General features: G+C 45.0%; 1 protein-coding gene across 6 annotated transcripts in view; it reads left to right on the plus strand.

Annotated features, from left to right (window-relative positions):
- Positions 1-12,488, plus strand: part of LOC119450892 (choline/ethanolaminephosphotransferase 1-like) — a 73,201-nt gene extending 60,713 nt beyond the window's left edge. For 3 of the 6 annotated variants that reach the window (XM_037714367.2, XM_049666315.1, XM_037714366.2), the window contains one exon: positions 11,275-12,488. In XM_037714367.2, the coding sequence (XP_037570295.1) occupies positions 11,275-11,369 (95 nt within the window). In that variant the 3' untranslated portion in view covers positions 11,370-12,488. Of the gene's footprint in view, positions 1-492; positions 511-6,076; positions 7,271-11,274 lie in introns of those variants that run through there. The other 3 variants (XM_049666314.1, XM_037714369.2, XM_037714368.2) reach the window with 3 other exon arrangements.
- Positions 12,489-19,439: the final 6,951 nt, after the last annotated feature.

Consider the following 19,439-nt stretch of genomic DNA (forward strand, 5'->3'; position numbering starts at 1 on the left):
AGATGCGAAGGAACAGGACGTCCGTATACACTGACGCTTATTTTACGCGGCGATGACATTTCAAGCAGACGTGCACGCCATATCGCGAGACATTTCGGTTTAGCAACTTGTTGGTCGCATTTGTCAGTGTGAACATCGTTCGTCTTGAGTAACAGCTGTCTGGTCGCCAGTCGTAATCGGTTGCGCGACCTCGCCTAGTCGCAAGTGTGAATGGGCCCTTGTACTGTTGCTGTACTTGCTACTCGTACTGTCGGTCGATATCTTTTGCCCCTTCTGGCCTTGTGCAATGTCGTGTGGTGTGTCTGAAAATGTGAACTGCTTCGTGCATTGCTTCTGTGCAGCTACTCACGACTGCTCTTTTATTTGCTTGCTTGGTTGTATTACAAGCCTGTATGTAGCATTGTTACACCTTTGTCTGCAGTGCCTGCACGCATTAACGCCTGCATGTCTTGCGCCTCTCCTAATGCTTGCTTTGTGTTTTCGCACTTCTAGGTCAGTGACATATGTGCGGTGAGTTTGCAATACCTCTCCTCCTTCTTTCTCCCTTATTAACACCTTCCGCGTTTGCCTGCAGCATTTGATCTCCAGTGTGGTCACCATTCAAATATAAGGCTAGGCCTTCGTTTTTTTTTTTCCCCCAAATTACTACATAGCCTCAAAGCCACTCCCTGTCTTGCGTGCAAGGTAGATGGGTTCGGTTAGTGTTTTAATATGGGAGCAGCATCCTCATGTTTTAGTGCGTCTAGTTTTTAGGTGGCAATACAAACCAAAGTGACACACACTTGAGTAGACGAGGTATTAGAACATCGTTCATATGATCTGGATATAAACTGGGAAAAAAAAACCTACTAACCGGGGAAATGTACTATCCGAAGGCGCTAAAAAAATTTTGCACTGCGCCGAAAAAGACTCGGGCTCTATGGCATGAAGCCTAGATGGATTATTAAATGACATAGTTTGTAGCCGACAGAGGTGAAACTCTTCTGATTTATTAAGACCCTTAGCAGGCCCTGGCATTTTCTGCCTCTCAAGGTGCAGATGCTGTAGTATCTCTGAGTATGTTGTTAACGGAGAGGGGGAGACAAAGTCAGCAAAGGAGGACGTAGAAGGATCCTGGGGAAGAAAAGCTCGGGCTGAAGCATGTGCACGCTCGTTTCCCTCAACCCCCTCGTGACCTGGTACCCATATCAGCTGCTTCGGTGCAGCGCGAGTCTTATTAGCTTGACTAAGAATTTTGCATGCCAGCGGTGTGATTCTACCACGCATATAGTTTCTATAAGCCGCCTGCGAATCTGTAATAATGTATTCTGACGCGGAGTCCGAGGGAAATTTGGTGGTACCGAAATAGAAAACTGAATGCGCGCTGGCGTTTTCATGTAAGACAGGTGGCCGACTATTGGGGGGAAGCTGCTGCAGTGAGTCGACTCGCACCTTTGCTTACTCGCATCTCGAGTTATCATAGAACCGTTCCTATTAATCTTTTTCTTCCCAATTTTATAGTCTTTTTATTGTTGTATTATTTTTCGTCTCCTCTAGAGCCAATTTTATTTAGGATATACTTTGGTCAAAAATACCATGCAGGTGGGGTTACATAGATATAAATCTATGGTCTTCATTGGTTAACTCTGCCTATCGAGCTCTGAACTTCGTTTTTTTTTTTCTTTTTTTTCACTGCCTGCACCGTGACCTCCACATGCAGTGGCCTGTTTTCATTGAGAAAATATCGTCGAACATGCCTGAAAGTTATGTTTGCTTAGATTGCAAATATATTACAAGGTGCTTTATTGGTTTTCTGTTAACCAAACTTTTCCAATCAGTTGTAGTCGGCAACCGATTCTTCATACATCTTAAGTTCAGCAAATTGGTTTGAATGTGGCCTGCTTGTTGAAATCAAATATAAAAGCAGTGCTTGCAGTGATCGTGGCTGCCAGAGCCAGTGTCGTCACTATTGTCATCTCAAGATGGTGACAGAAAGAGTTACTGCGCATGGATAACTAGCACCACGTGCAGCTTCTAGGTATTGATTGCAAAAGCTCATTCAAAATATAGTTCGTTTCGCTTCACGGGACTATTTACTTTGTCATGGGACTGACTAGCAAAGTAGTTAATCCAGGCAGAGGACACCATCGTGTTTGTGATTGTTGCCGAGTCATTCGGTAAATGCAAAATAACATGCAATTAACCATACAGAAGACATGATGTATGCAGTAGACAGCGGTAAAGTGCAGTTTAAGGGTGTGCAATAGTGAAGAAAGTGTAATTGATGATTTTAAAGGTAGCGCTAGAGCTACCCTTCAAATCAACCAACATGCTCAGTTTACTATTCTTGTTAAAGAAAGTGCAAATAAATTGCCGTTCTGAGAAGGTAGACTTTGCTGGTTTCACCTTTTCCCGATTGCCCGAATGGGAGGTGCGCTAGATTTTTCTTTAACATTAAAGAATTGGGCATGTATTGGATTTCTACATTTTTAAGGAGCTGTGATGTGATTATTATATTATTTTTCTACTTTTACCTCATAGAAACTAGGTGCGCATTACATACGGGGCATATTAAAATTGGGCAAGTTATTATAGGTTGGTGATATTTTAGCTAATAATTCACTTGTAAGTGTAGCAATCGTGTGTGTTCTACTTGTATTCCAATTTTTGTGCTGCCAGGTAAATAAGGGCAAGTACGGCCAAATGAAGCAGGGCTGTCTTTTAGCTTACTTTTTACAGCAAATGTATATGCCTAGGCTGAAACACTCGTGGTCCGACCACAGAAACCCTCCGGTGGGAATAAACCTATCGAAAACTCGCATCTCGTTCACTTGGTATATACCAAAATTACCATGGAAGGGGACGAATGTATGACTAGCATGACTGATAGGTCAACATCACGTGCTCGTCAGTTACGTCACGATAAACAATAATAAAATCATGTGTGGTGCATACCTGCATTGGGTATGCGGGTATGAGCCAGGGACAAGAAAGAATGAACGAAAGAAAAAGAAAGAAATCACGTTTGGGGGCTCATTTTAGCTTCGCTGGCTTACCATCTGTACGGAGTGCATTTTCATTCAATGTTACACCTATAATTTTTCGTTGCCACTCAATGTGTGGTCATCGCTTCCCCTCAGTGTTGTTTGTTAACCTCCAAATTTCTGCCCCATATGTTAGTTCCGCTAGAATGCAATGATTGTACATTTTCCTTTTCAAGCATATTGATGAGCCGCCACTTGTGACTTCTGAGCGCCTGCCATATTTTTATTAATCTAGGGATTTTCCCGTTATCATCAGTCAGGCAACCTGCAGCTACTTGCCCTAGAATAAACATACTCTTGAAGGGTTTCAAGACACGGTTGTTTTTTTGCTAGGCAATGGGAAATCGGCTTTCCGCACTAACCCTCAGGCTTTGTCAATTCACATACTACTCAATGATTTGTTGTTGCTGCATAAATGAGGATGTTCAAAGTCTATAAAATTACATTGTTGTCAAATACACCACTATTGTGGTTTCTTGGGTATCAAGCAGAACACAAGGGAAGAGGATGGATAATGACACTACTTGCAGCTGAGTTTATTACAACCACACAAATAAATAACTTGAAAAAAAAAAAAACCCTCTGTCAAGTCCCGTATGCACAGAAAACCATACAAAAAATGACCAAAGTGCGGATAGCACAATTGTCAGAGTTCTTGAAGATGTATTCTATCATAGCCTCTTGCATAACTTAATTACTATGCTGGAAAACGATGGCTGCATTGTTAAACAATGGCTAGCAGCCCCAGCTGACAATGATGACCAGCCGAGCACTTCTAGGTTTCTCACTGATATCAGTTTCTTTTTTTGCTTGATGCCACACTGACGGGCAAAAAATGACCGGAAGGAGGTCACTTTTCTTTCTACAGCTGCGCATATACTTCCAGTTTCTTCAATTTGAAAACCACATGTCAGTGCTGTGAACCGTTGACATTCTTCTTTAATGTTGTACATTGCATTTGTATCCCCCTCTCCTGCCCTGTCCTGTTGTAACCCCTTAGTGCTATGCTATGTTGAAAATAAATATATGCAGAATTGCGTGTTTTTGGAGCGTAGCTCTAAACTTGTAAGTGAAAACGTTGAGGTCCTAAGGCTAGTTGGTTTGTAATGATTGCATAAGTTCTGTATTAAACAAATGAAGGATGTGTTATTCTCATTCGTGGTCCATAACATAATAAATATCAAATGTCACGTGAACAGGAGCGCAGGTTTAAAAGACTCTGATGGCTAAACTGCTGGCTTACATGCTCTGAAATTTTGTGCAGAGGTGGTTTTTTATGGTGCATGCAGTTTAATGCCTCATTTGAATGTACAGTGGAATCTCGATGATACGATCACGGCTAATACGAATTTCCGGATGATACGAATTTTTCTGAGGTCCCAGCCGAGCCCCATTACTTTGCAATGTGCTAGAGAACGGTTGTTACGAATAGATTTTCGACCCGCGTCTGTTGATACGAATAAACGCTGCCCCACCGACGGCCGCGAAAGAGAACAGCGCGCAGTCACGCGCGTTTTCCCTTTCTCTTTTGGTGCATAGGCGCGGACGCGGCGACTGGGCGTGAGGAGTTTGAAACAGTGGCACTTTTGTTGCTTTTGTGCTTTATTTTTTTTGTCTCTTCGCTCGCTGCAGCGGCGCTTCCCCACGCGCGGCCGCTGCAGCAAGCGATGGTTCGTGCGGTCTATCGCTTCAACAGAAACTGAGCGGCGTAAGCACAGCGCATACAAAGGTCAGAGTCGTGTGGAGATCGCTTTCAAGATATGGTGCGCGCGACAACACCGACAGCTGGCACAGGCGCCCCCCCCCCTCTCCCTCCCTCCCGCGCTACCTTCCTGCTTTGCTCCTTTCGCGTGGGGAGATTGCATCGCCAGTTACCCTTGCGCTCGGTTGCAAGATAGTAGTAGTGATTTTATTGAAGAAGAAAATTATGCTTATTTCTGTTGCCCAATAGGGAGTACGACGCAGTGTCAAGGTTGCAAGATATGCATTTGGCGCCGCAGCACAGCGTTGCCCTCCCTCCCATACCCCCACAGCCTTTAGCGCAACGGAAGTAGCGTTTGCTCTCCGCTGTGCGTTCGCTGTCCGTGAAGGCGCGCGTCCCCCGCGCGCTTTCACTCTCACATACGGCGCGCGGTGACGACTTTATCGCCCTTGGACTCGTGCTTCACGTCTCATGCTCCTCCTCTGCATCGCCGTCGTTGATCTCCTCTCCCATCGGTGGGCACACCTCGTGCTCGCTACCGCCCTTGTCGGCGAGATTTTCCCGCGGAAGCAGCAATTTCGTCTCGCGCGGCTGCACTGTAAGCGGTATGCGTATACATGGAGTTCTATGGGAGGGTAAACGGGAGTCGGAAAAGGCCGCGTTGTAGCCAGTTCTGCACTACTATAAACGGTTACGTTATAAGTGGTCTATACTGTAAATGCTTTTTACGTACGTGTACCTGAGTGAGTTCACCTCTCGACTCTTTAATTTAGCTAGTTTTAATTGTGTTTCGATGATACGAAATTCGGCTAATACGAATTTTTTTCATGACCCCGTGAGATTCGTATCATCGAGATTCCACTGTACTATTACTTCCATGAAAAAGAAATTAACATGCGTAATGTATGAAATTTTGCTGCAACAAAATAGTGGCACCATCTTTCGTTGGGGTGAAACATGTGCCATGTTTTGCTATTATGGCGAGAGACCGTGCCACTTTTCTGTTCCTGCAAAATATACATTCTGTCTGGTCTGTCACTGCAGATTTTGTGTGCCTCCGATTCATTGTGGATGATAAGGGCAAGTAATGCATTCAAAGATGGCGACGGGTCTTAAACTACTTGCACCATCAAGTAGACACTTCAGCGTGAAATTCAAGAAGCACAAGTAAGAGAGACGGAGTCACATGTAGATCTGGCACTCCGATTTATTTGACGTCTTTTTAACTTCCAATTGTTGGTGTCCAAAGGGGTCATGCAGAGTTGGCTGGGCCCACTGACGGAAGGCATGCTGTATCCATTTCCCCATCTTTCTCTCTCTCTCTTCTCTCTCTCTGCCTCTCACCCTGTAGATCTTCGGCGGCCTGCGATGCACCTTCAGCCACACCGCCTGCGCTCCTGACAAGGAACGGAGCCGCTGCGACGCGCATTGCATGTGCCGCCCCTCTAGAGACCTAGGCCTCCACCGATGCCCGCCAACTCGATCCCGTCAACCGCAGCCAAGCTGGTTACAGCACCAGGATGGCAACGCTTTGTGAAGGAACACCAGGGACTGTTCCGCGTGCCCATCAGCTCGGCTGTGCGGTGGCTGGCCAAAACTATCCGGTGCACTTGAGGGGCACGGAAACTTTGCCAAAGAGGTTGTCGCTGCACCGACGTTTGGACTGCCCAGCCATTGTGCATGCATGGCGTTACGAGAGCTTAGAGAGATTATGCGACATCGAGAGAGTCGTGGTTTTGTGTGCGTTCGGCGGCAAAGGAGAGCTTTTAAGTTGGTTTTTATTGGACTGATATTGATGTGCTTCATCGAGGCGGCGGAGAGGTGCACTTGCGCATAGAACTTGTCGGTAGTTTCGGTAAAGCGACGAGTAAAGGACGTTGCAGAGCATGTGTGTAATGTGGGCGTGTAGAGCTCCTGCTCGATGGCCACGGTTGCGTGCTGTTGCAGTCACTGTGTGTGCGTTGCAACTGGCCACAACACCTTTAGATTAGAATGACACCAGAGTGATTGTGCCGTGCTCCCTTTTCCCTCGCGCTCTCTTCATTTTTTTTTTTGCCATAGTGTTTTTAATTGCATTGTCACCCAGAAAAACTACTGCGCAATCGCGTAAAAGGGCCCAGTTCGCATTAGTGCTCTATTGCAAAAGCTTATTTCAAGAGATTAGTTTTCCGCTTAAATAGTTTCTCGCTGTCTGCATTGTATTCTTACTCTGTGCAGTTCACTTCTAACTGCTGCTCAAAATGCGATTTCATTTAGTCTTCTTTTTGGCGAGTAGTTTTTGTTATCTTTGCTCTACTGTGATTCTTTTATCTTATTTTCAAACTGCCCCGTTTGCAATGTGCAAGCAGCCATTTCACCCAAAGACATCTGTGCCAGGTGTTTACTGTTCACTGCTTTGCTGTTAGCCGGTGAGAATCTACCAATGGCATTTGTGTGTGCGGTGACATCACTACATGAAGCCATGTTGCTCTTTCCCCGACCAGGGAGTTTGGAGTGGTAGAGATTTCGTAGATGAATAAAAATGCCTACAGTTGTTGCACGATGACTTGTGTTGCTCTGGTCTCCAGTTCTGACACATCTTAGTAGTTAACCATGTGTGTTATTGTTTGTGTGTGTTATGGTTTTTTTATGTGTGCGTGTATAGAGCAATAAATTGCCCAAGTATGATGAAACAGTGACATTTCAATGCTGTAGATGCTTTATTAGTAAGCAATGGTGAATTTTTAATTAGCTGATCTGTTGTGTTGATGGTTCCGTTCATTTTTAGCACTCCATCTTGTGGGACTGCGCACAACACCACTTTACGTCATGTTCTCCAAACTGCAGCATCATTGCTTACTTACCCTTACTTCTCTCTCTTTACAGGTTTTTTGCATTGATTTCTGGACAGGACACATTGCCTTGTCTGGGTGGTATTTGTTGTACAGACTGATATGAATTTTGAGGGCCAGCCTGCTTCTCACACTCTGTTGTAAAGTCTCTTCAAAAGTATGTGTGTACATGGAGGCATTGTGACATTTGTAAAGGCTATTGCTATCATTGGCATTAGGCTTAACACCATGCATCGACACATGATCCTTACAATGAGGCACATTGTCATTGATGTGCCAAGGGGTTGTTTTTCTCTATCGCAGAATAATTTTTGAGACGTACATTGCTGTTAAGGAACAATATAGAAGTGAGAAGACCATCTTCATCTACACGTGTAACACCTTTCATCCACATTGCACAGCACTAGTATGCGTGACTGTGCAAGCACACTGCTTATTTGCAGTGTGTGTCTAGTCGTGACTCCCACACCTCGAAATGTGACAGAATGAATTTTGTGATAACCCATAGAGTACGCAAGTCCTGAAGGTTGACACCTGTCACGCATGCATCTTGATGTTCTCTTGCGCACAAACACTTCATGAGACTTTTCTTGTGTGTGGTGCCATAGTCTAAGCGATAGAAGCCATTAGAATGTCTGGTGGCACTTCCTCGATTTAATTTATCGTTTTTACCCCCTCCTGGTGGTATCGATGATGATGGATGAATGATATGCACATTCCCTTTGAAATAACTAGTGGTGGCAGGTGTCGCCAAGCTCATTCTTTTTGTTTCTCTGTCAAGTCTTGTCTCTACCTTTAAAGGGCCCCTCATCAGGTTTGGTCACTTTAAACAGACAAGTGCATAGTATACAATGTGTGCTGATAATCGTGTCTGCCAAGTATTACACCGCTGCGTGCTGCAAAGACAGCTGAAGTTCGAAACCAAACTCCGCGCGCCCTCCTCGAGGGAGCCCCACTTGCGCAAGTGCACCTACATTAATTCGCATTGCTGAAATGCGGCGCACCGTGACATGTGACTGAGAATTATTCAAGGCTACAGCAGTAATTTGGTTGATGCGTTGCTTCACTAGACGATTTAAAGTTTAGAGAAATAATAAAACCTACATACGGAATGTCTGCGTGTCTTTGGTTTACTCTGTGCCGTAGGAAAAGGGACGTATGTCCGTTTTATCTCCTTGTTCCCACACTGTGCAGCCATGCACGGAAAAAACGAAACTATCTCCAAATGTGCGTGCGCTGAGGGATCCATTTCAATGTAGTGCAAAAGCAACCCGACAACAATGCAGGTGTTCTTAAGAACAGCTCGCAAAATTCTGTACAGCGCAAAACGAGGCCGTCACCAGAAGTGTGCCGCACTGCAAGAATGCAAAAGGAAAGAATGGAGGCAAGACCCATGACGTATACGTGATGCATTCCTCCGGTTCTGGTATGGGAGAACTCTGGGAAGGAATTGCGCTTGCGGAGGCTAGGCAGGGCAAGTGGAGAGGGTACCTATGTTGGCAGTGAAGCTTGCCTCCTGAAAATCATGGGTTCGCAACACAACTATTTCTATCCCTGCTCATACCAATCTGAAAAACAAAAAAAAACTTAAGGCCAACCTCCATGGAGCGAAAAAACGACGAACTTTCGGCGGCGGCCGCTCGGCAATGGCCGCCCGACGTCAAAAAAATGACTTCGCCGCCGATCCACTCTCTCCAGATATTTGCCGCCCAGTGAACCGCCGCCGCCGGAAGTCGTCGTGCGCGGCGGAGAGCGTGGACGAATCGGACCAGAGCGCAGAGGTTGACTTCCGTCGGTCGCCCATAGACAGGAGTTTCGGTTGTTGATGCTTGGCTACTGTTCGGATATATTTCCTACCTTCGTTTCAAACGCTTGTTTTCCAGCGCTGTTTCACCTCCTTGTTGGTTCTGCTTCAATGTGCTAGTAATATGTGGTCACTGCTTGTTTTGTGTACTAAATTTAGTTAGAGGCTTCGCTTCCCGATGATGCTCTGCCCATGCATACCCGCAACATGATGCCTTGCGTACAGCCGTGTTTTTGAAAGACGTTTGATTGAAGTTTGCAGGGCGTAGTTCACTGGCACATCCGAGAAAAACGCGAGCTGAAGCATCGCGTAGGTGCGGCATATGGGTGGCTCGCTACTTTAAGCGACAAAAGAGCCTTCTCGCAAGCCACGTACGTAAAACATGGCGGCGGGCCCCACTGCCCGCTTCGAATTGAATTTGGCGTGGCTTTTGTAGAATTCGCTTCGTTCGTAGCAAATGACTGCGTAAACGGCTCTCGCTTAGTCTCGGGCCGCTTCGATTACAGTGTATTACGAATAAATTTGTGAAGTTTTCGAGATCGCTTCTCGTTTCAAACGAAACAAAGCCTAACGAGAGAAACCTTCGATATGTCAGCGTCGCCTATCGGTGAAATCGAGAGATAGGCATGACGATGGCATAAGGCCTTTGAGATCGGAAGATCTCGCAGGCCAACTAAAACTCTAATAAACGTGTGCTGCTTAGCGCGTACACTGTACTATAGCGTACGCTATTAGTTGCATACGCTATACTAAAACTGTCTAATAGCTTTCAGTGTTTCCTCGATGGCAGGGCAGGCTCGAAGGCGGAAGCTGACGGGAGAAAAACTCAGCTGTGCGCGAGTGGAGAGATCCTTAAACAAACACAGGGTGACATACGAGGGATCAGTATCGGCGAAATACCGACATGCCACGCTATTCACAAAAAAAAAGGAAGAAAAAGTTAGTTTAATAGATTCTGGCTAACCGCAAGCACTTATTGTACACACTTTTCAGGTCAGGCGCCCTATTTTACGTGTAAAAACATTAATTTAGGTGCTGTTTTGCCTTCTGATTTTATTCGCCAACGTCGTTTTCGTAGCCCATCTCGTCTGACCACAATGACTCCTCGCGGGCTGCGTCGACCGCATGGTCGGCAGCCTTCGCCGGCTCTTGGTTGCATGGAGTGTGGTGTGGCGAATTTGCGACGGCACTTCGTGCTGGATTTTTCGTCACGTGAAATTCGTCGTGAAAGTTCGCTGCATGGAGGTTGGCCTTTAAGGTAGAATGCCCCAGAAAGCACACGTAACATCTTCCAGTGCATGACCAAGATTTGCTGGTGGGCCTCATGAGAGGGGCCCTTTAAAATTCATGGTTCATAGCGAAATATTCACTATTTTATAGTTGGCTCGTACCAAAGATCAGAAATGCCAGTGCGCTGTGTTTGACCTGCTAATTACTAGACTAAGTTGAAAAAACACAATATCGCTTTGGTAGCTGTGATGCAGATTTTCCCACATAGTTTAGGCCTAGTGTCAAAGCACAAAGGCAGATTTGTGGCTCTGCAGCTTGTCTGTAAAATGCTGGAGGCGCCCAAAGATGCACAATTACTATGAATTGGGCACGATGTACTGTTGAGATGACCCAAGAGTGCCTGCTTTTGCAGTGTTCCCACTTGTGTAAAGGCGGTTATAAAAAAAAAAGAGGAAACTGAAGGCCTTGAAGGCTTAGTTTGAGGCAGTGTGTGGGAAGCTGGCAGCATCAGCCCTTTAATCTACGTAAGCACAAGAGCACTGTTCATCTTGGGGTGTACTTGTCCTTGTTAGATTCGTAGTCCTCTTGTACTCTGTAGAACAGTGTTTCTGTATGTTGCATCACAGTGTGTGATGTCCTTGTGCAGCCGCTGACGCTCGAAAGGGCTCCGTCTTCTCATTCCAGATGCAGAGGAGGCCTGCGCCCTGCTAACGCCCGAGGAGCCTCCACCGTACCACGAGTCGCTAATGGAGCTGGACTGCGACACAGTCCATGCCTGAACCAACGAGGAGGAGTGCTCCTCCCACAGGACTGAATGACAAGCAGAGGGCAGCCAAAAACAGACGTCTGCATCACAAACATGTGCACTACAGACGCTGTCTCTCTTTTCTCCCTCTCCAAGCAGATTACAACTGACCAGTGCTGTCTGCATGTGTAGGTGTGTGTGTGTGTACATGTGTGTCTGTCGTCGGTTTTCACCCGCTGTCGGACGTACCTTGGCAAGATTTGTGCACTACGACATCCTACTCGGAGACCAAGACGAGTTGTTGACTGACATTAGTGTACGTGCGCGCCGATGACGGCTTTTTCTCTGTCGCATCGGTTACCCCAAGTGACTGACAAGAAAACACTATGTGCTGACAAGAAAGCGTATGTGTGTTGTATAAGGCAAACGTATCAAGTGTAAGAAAGCATTTAACATACTTTGGATTGCCAGGTATATGTTGTCCACAAATCGGGGATCACGCTGGCTAAGAGGCCTTTCGGCCTCAGTGTGACTCCAGAGGCAGGTTTGTGCTTGACTGTTCACACTATTGGGCTAATACTTAGTTCTTTGTGAAGCCATGTCAGAGCAGCTGCGCTGCCATGCTTTAGAAGAGCTTGAAGGCCCGTGTACTTTAAAAGCATTTTTTGTCTGTGCAGTATGTACAGAATACACCTGGCACTTGGGCTTTCTTATGATTGAAAAGCTGCCATCCCATTTCCACAAATGCAAGTCACTTAAGAGAAGAGTGGGTACAGTACAAGCTGTAGCAGTCGGAGAAAGTGTTGACTGTGACGGACAGGTGTGCAAAGCAAGTGGGGACAAGTGTTTTTTCCCACACTGTCGCCATTCCCATTCTTGTTTTTACACTTCCGACTGACTCCAACAGAAGAATTCTTCTTTTTCTGGTGCAAAAACTTTTCGGCAGCATTTTAAGTGCAGTGTAATCAAGGCTAGTGTTCTTATGTAGATGCTGCTATAGCGTCATGGCACCCAAAGACAGCTTTGCACTTTTGTTGATCAATTGTGCAACAAAATGGGCGAGAAAGACAGTAATGTATGTGTTAGTATGTGTTGATGCCTGTAAAAGCTTGTGACACCCTGTATTCTTGATAAATATGGTTTCTAAACCTTGTGGGAGCTGTTGCCAATCCATCCGCAAGCGATCTGCCAGTGGCAGTGACAGCACAAAGGAAGAAGAGGCAGAACACCGGCGCTGGTGTTGTTCAGTATAGTTAGCCGAGTTTAAGACCCGGGACTTCTCCGCAACCTGGGGCTTTGGCGTGATAGCTGTCAAGGCTGGTATTTAGCTTTTGTGTTGTTCCGCATGCATATTGGAGGACACGTGATGTGCAGCCCATTCGACAACTTGTCCTTGCAGCACGCTGCAAACTCCAATTAAGTGCACCAGTTGGAGTGTTGCACAAAGGTCTGGTGCAAACAGCTAGGCTATTAGAGTTGCCCAATTTTGTTGCGATGGCAATTGTATGGAGCCACTAAGCGATTTTTTGGCGGCGTCGTCACCTGGGGCTCCACATATATTTAGGTGCACTTGAACCTTGTTACAACAAAACAGGATTTAACAAAGTAAATGCAATTCTCCTTGAAATCCCCATAGATATCCATGCATTCTGAACCTTGTTTTAACAAAGTGAAATCATTCTGTCAATGGATATATTGAACTAGATTCGTCTCCGAAACCAAAGATGCCGACCGATCCACACCGAGCATATTGCTTTCTGCCTGGTTCTGCACTCGTTCGCTGCAGCAGTTCAAAATTCCCGCTTTGAATATGCCATTGAGTAATACTGGCCTTTCTCACTGCCGCGCACAAGCAGCACTTCTTTCTTGTCACGCCTGTCTCTAGCTGCAGCACCTAGCTGGCAAAGCTAGGGGCACACTCGGAGATCGCAATCTCCGAGGCCTCGCCTTGCTGCGCCGTGCCACATATTGATTATGATGCATCTGCGTGGCGTGCTGCAAACCAGTGCCTCCACTTCTCTATCTCTCACTGCGGCGCAATGTGCTGTGCTGACGCAGCTAGGCGCGACTTCCTACATTGCGTGAAAAAAGCATGAGCCAGCCAAGCTAAGTCGGTGGGCTCACACAGCGGAGCCGCGTGGCCACGAGAAAACGTCGGATCACTGTGTCAAGCTCTGTCGGCCGTATACTTCAGCGGGTTTCATGACAATATGAATGAGCCAAGGGAAAAGCGTAAGCGAAAGATAATCGCATTGAAGTGTAAGGACGCTAAAAAGTCTCGTGTTGCACTTGCCAGACTCTATTGTGATTTTATTGAATATGCATTGCATATGCTGCTGCGTAGCGATCCGTGGAGCCATCGTCCTTGCATGTTTAAAGTTGTGCATACCATTGGGCATGTATGTACTGCAGTATATGGCAATAGTTGGTATAATGAAGTAATAGATATAACGACGTAATTTCGGCTTCAACTTCGTTATAACAAGGTTCAACTGTATGTTATGTATATGCTTATACATGCTGCATACGTGTGTTATATAATGCTAGTATTCAATCTCTAAATTTGCTAATATCAGGTCTTCTGTTCTTGACTAAATTATTCCTCGGAATTTTGAATGGCACCCCACAAACAGATGTCATGGTGTATAACATTCACGGCGCATGCCTTTGTCTTAAGTCATCTTGAACTATTAATATTCAAGGTGCAATACAATATCAGTGCATGAACCTGAAAGTGACTGCAGTTTTACTGGCATGGCTCTTTACAGGCAAGGTAGTGGCACCTGTGGGATGTCAATACAGGCCCTACACAGTCTGTTAGCTTTTAAGGGTGCCATAAATTTTGGTGCATCCGCGTGAGTCAGACCCGCGTGTAGTGAGAACACCGTCCTTTAAATTCAAGTGCAATGATAAACCTTGCTCTCGTAGTCGGCGCTTCGCCATTCGACCAAAACTGGCAATTTTTTTTATGTCAGCCTTTGCCCTAGCAACTATTTCTAGAATTTGGTAGCAGTGAGTCCTGAAAAACTTCTTTCCGATTCAGTTTTCCTGTGGCTCTGTTTCGACAGATGGCGCCATAGTACTGTGAAGTGAACATTCTTGCACTAGGCATGGTCTTTGTGATTGCACCATCACTTTGGGGAAATAAGTTTACCCAAAAGGGGTCTTGTGAGAAAAACGGTGAAGCTCATGACAAAGCATGCTGAATCTCAACACCTTGCAAAGCTAGGACACTACAGTGGTATTTGAAGTAACCACCTGTCCTGCTGTTCACATTTAGTGATTTAGCAGACTCGGTGGTGGGTGACAGATCCTTTTCAGAATTGTAAAGCTAGCTTTCCTGCGGGGCAGTTTGCCCACCTAACAGTGGGGTGCTCGCTTTTGCAAACAGTGTGTAGTCTGAATTGCACTTGTCTAAAGTGGTCAATCGGCTGAGTTGGCCGCCGTATATCGAAAAAAAAATGCAGGCTGCCGTAACAATGACACCACGCATGCTCATGCCGCCTGCTGGGTCCATGGGCCATAGGGAAAACATTTGTGGAACCTAGCAGCTATGGACGCTGGCACAGTCCGCAGCTGGCCACTCTAGACAAAGGATCCCAATTGTACAAGCACAGTGTGCTTGTATTATGACATGTAAAATGTAGGTCTTGTGAAGAAATCGTGTGCACGAGACAAGTGCCAGCGTGTGCAGCTAGCACTTCTTCATTTGAACAACAGCCACCATTGGTCGAGCTTATGTGCAGTGCAGAGAAGCACATTTGCGAATTGGGAAAACGGTCTAGTACTGATACTCTCCTAATCACAATGTCTTCTTGATGCTTCCGGTATCATTCGCCTAGCATGACTTGCATTCTGGGGTTTCACGTGCCAAACTGCGATTTGATTATGAGACATGCCGTAGTGGGGCACTCCGCATTAATTGTACCAACTGGGGATCTTTAACGTGTTCCCAATGCATGGGACACGAGCGTTTTTGCCTTTTGCCCTCATCGAAATGCGGCGGGATCCCGTGACCTCGTGCTTGGCAGTGTAACACCATAGCCGCTAAGCCACTGCGGTGGGTTTTGTCTGGCGTAAATTAATATCAGTTTGCAGACGCTTGGTGCAAAGCATTGCCACTTATTGCATTGTTGCCGGTGCTTGCCAGATGTTTACTTTCTTCCAAGTCCCGTTAACTTAGGTGTAGAACTTTTAAAGCAATTCTGTAGACTTGACAATTGGAAGTAATGTATTAGTTTTAAATCTAAATTTCAGCTGCAGCTACTCAGGCATATGTAATAGAGCCATCGTTAGGCTGAGCATATTTCTGCCACTGAAGCCGACATGCTTTTTAGGTTATGACAAAGCGACAAAAACCTGGGCACCCATGACAGATATGTGGGATCAGCGCTGTACGAAGAAATTAAGGACGCCAGTCAAAAGTTAACTTGCACTTGTTGCTATCTGTTACTGTTAAGGTCAATGGCCTTGAGAATTTTGCTCCCATGAGAATTTTGCTTTTTTTCTGCCCATTTTTAACATTTTGTATCAGGTAGCATGGTTGCACAGTTTAAGCTCATTTTAGCAACTTATATGACAAAGTAGATTTCAAGATTATTATAATGAAAAGAACTGAGGAGGTATATTTTAACAGTAGAGTTGTAAATTTTGTGCAACGCACAAAGCAGTACTCCACAAACACTAGTAACAGTCTGCGTGATACAAAATTCACTTTTATGTACGTGGTATTACATGCTTCTAATATGACAGCCCTCGCAGTAACTTAGAGTAAATTGAATTTGAGCATTTGCACAAGCACAGTACAGGTATTGCGTGCCACCACTCTATTAAAATTGATATCATTAACCTTTTGTTTGTGATGCTATTTTTTAATACAGAATGTTGCAATGCCAGTAGAGTGAGAAATCTGATGAGCCAACTATAGTTCTTTGATACATCAGCGTATCAAGAATATTAAATCATATAAAATGACAATCCTTAGACAAAGTGGATACCAGGGTACCGTCAATTCAATTGTGTGATGCCAAAAAGACAGTTTGGTGCTTGAATGCAGATTTACATTAAGAAGTAATTTCCAATTAACGAGAACAAAGGGGGGAACTGAGAGGTCTGATGTTTGTTAATGGCGGCCATATGAAGCCAAGGAAAGCATAGGGGAAGTTATGTGTAGTTCTAAGTGAAGAGTAGAAAGGATAAATGAAAGGGCATTGAAATTGGACGAGAAAACTACTTGCCGCTGGTGGGAGCCGAACCCACAACCTTCACATTACGTGTGCGATGCACTACCAGTCGTGCTACAGCGACGGCTCTTCCAACATCCACATTCTTGGGTATTTATGTGTGTGTTAGCCAGTGCCACTCGAGCCGTTGCAGTGGACCGATGGACCGCTTTCGACCGATGGAGCACCCAATGGCTGAAAGTGTTGCTGTATTGCAAGTGTAAGCACTTTCTTGCTGCGCAATTGTTTCTAGATGTGAGCAGCCTGCAGATGTTCTCTTCCCGGGCTGTGCAATGTGTTTGGCGTCTCTTGGTATTTCAGTTATTTAAGATAGTCTCCACTGTCGCCTTGTCTGCTGTGTTGGCAAGTTCACGAAGCCGATGACACTTGTGCTCTTTATAAAAAGAAAGAAATAAAGTGCATTCAGTTCAGGCGCTGTGCCTCTGTCAACCACCTGTGGGTGCCTCTTGCTGGACCTGCAAGAGGCAGATCTGGAGGCACACTCTGTGGGCGTTACTGGATTTTGTACTGAACAGATGAACAAGGAGACAACAAAAACCCAACCAACTGGTCTCAATCGAAACGTAATCAATTACTCGGTCAATGTTAGGATGCCACAGGAAAGCTAGCCCCCTCCCCCCCCCCCCCCTACTCCTTTTCCGGCTCTTGCTTGGTGTGGGCCATTGCACATGGCGCCGCATTCGAGAACTGCGGGAGCTCAACAGCATCGCATGGCCTCTAAGATTGGCACCCACCAATCCAGTGACCCCTTTGCTCTTTGCTGAATTGGCCAGGCAAAGCCATGGCCTACAAGGTTGAAAGTGTGCATACCATCCAGAGCCCACGCAGTGTGTGGACTCTGTGCTGTCTGCCATCCGGAGATGTGGATCACAGAGTTTGCCAAGAAAGCACAAATGGCTATTGGAAGCTGTGATGCGTGACTGACAGGCAATTTCTTTGCACCGCATTGTGACTGTCATGTGGCATAACAAGGAATTGACGTAATGAAGGCACTCGCATTGTTGGCATGCTGTCGGGACCTAATACGCAAGTCATGCCAATTCTAACATGAGCTTTTTCCTGCCAGTAATGTTTGCAGTTGGATGTCGTGTAGCGACGGTGTAGAACCAGACAGTGCCAAAACTGCGAGTTCACATACTAAACTCTTTATTAGACAAACTTGTGCCCAGAAGTACAAGTAACACTCAAAGTACATCAATAGCAGTGAACAATTCGTAACAACGTTCAAGATTTTTTGATACAATAACAACTTATGCCAAGCAACATATTGATTTGTGACAATCCGGTGAAAAATAGTAACTGTCAAAAAAAAAAAAAAAACATGGACGGGTGAACATGTAAACACTGCAGGCTACTTCGTAGAGCTAGAGCTCCATACTAAAAACGTGGTGCTGTAGTTCAGCTACTCTGGCAGTGTTAAGCAGTTCAAAGGTTTTTGTGAATAGGCATGACCTTATTACGAGTTGAATTGTGCAACTAAATCTAGATGTCTGGCTGGACACTGCAATGGGTAAATTTATGACATTTGCCTTATTCTGAAAATTGTCAACTAGTGACCATGAGCAGCTACATGACACTACTTATTGCCAATGAAGACCTGCCATGACAAATTACATTTAAACAGGTTAACAGTACAAAAATTTTTAAAATCGGTGTCTGAGGCCAGAAGGGTAACATTTAGACAAATGACTGTACCACAAGCACTCACTGGCACTAGACATTGTTTCCAGCAATCGTAGTATGAAACTGCAGTGGAGTATTAGAGCTGTTTCAAGATAATGCGGTAGTGAATCTGCTGAGTGCCCATCGCCCCCGAGTGTTCAAGGGCAACCAGGGCTATTTATTTCCAATGAATTGGGAGTTCATGCTAAGATTTATAATGAATAGCTCTAAGATGAATGAACGCTCTCTATAAGTGCAGAACATGCCACAATAATAAACACGACAATTCTACTATAAAATGTTTCAAGATAGACATCCGCAAATGCAAACTGCATCGTGAATTCACATATAAAAAAAAATAATGTATATTGCAAAATCAATCGCTGGGGCAAGGCACAGAGCATGCAACAAACAAAATTATGCCAGTTTTGCTTAAACAGAAAAGACGAAATTTTTCCATAGAGTCCTGAATGCAAAGAGGAAATCCAAATGTGCCAGGAGAAATTCAATGCAAATTTCCACAAGTAGTTAATGACAATCAGGGGCTCTAGATTCTTTTAGTGCAAGTTCCTGAGATGAGGAATCTTGCTCTCAATCTTTATTTAACATCTTGCCTATGGTTGGGGCTAGCCTGAGAAGGCTGGACAGGGTCAGTGTCCCAGAAACATGGCACACAGTGGCAGCAAGCTGAAAACAAATATAGTACTGCAAAAAAAAAAAAAGAAATGGGTAACAAATTGACAGAATGTGCAAAAAACAAGATACAGTAATTATGACAAATAATGGCATAGCTCACGCATTCACGTAATGATACATGTGACGTATACACAACTGGGCATACGAATACCTCACCTGCACCTCAATCGATTTATGCAAGAATGAAATACACACTTGACATACATCAATATCTAAACAAAAAAGTCAGTCTGCTTTAAGGTCATGATAGATGACAAATACACATAACCGCTGTGAACAAACGTGCTTACAAAGGTTATACATATTTACTACAAACATGCTTCATGGACTCATTTAACAAGGCTAAAACTCTAAAATGTACCATTTGTTTACCGTTTTTCAATTGTTTCCTGAAGCTCTGCAGCTTGATGCCACATACAAGATCAATAAGTTACAGGCACAGCCGTTCGTTGTGCAGGACGGAAGTAGTGATAGCCAAATTATTGCATGTAATTTTGTAGCTT

This window comes from Dermacentor silvarum, chromosome 4 (genome assembly GCF_013339745.2).
Source record: "Dermacentor silvarum isolate Dsil-2018 chromosome 4, BIME_Dsil_1.4, whole genome shotgun sequence".
NCBI lineage: Eukaryota > Metazoa > Arthropoda > Arachnida > Ixodida > Ixodidae > Dermacentor > Dermacentor silvarum.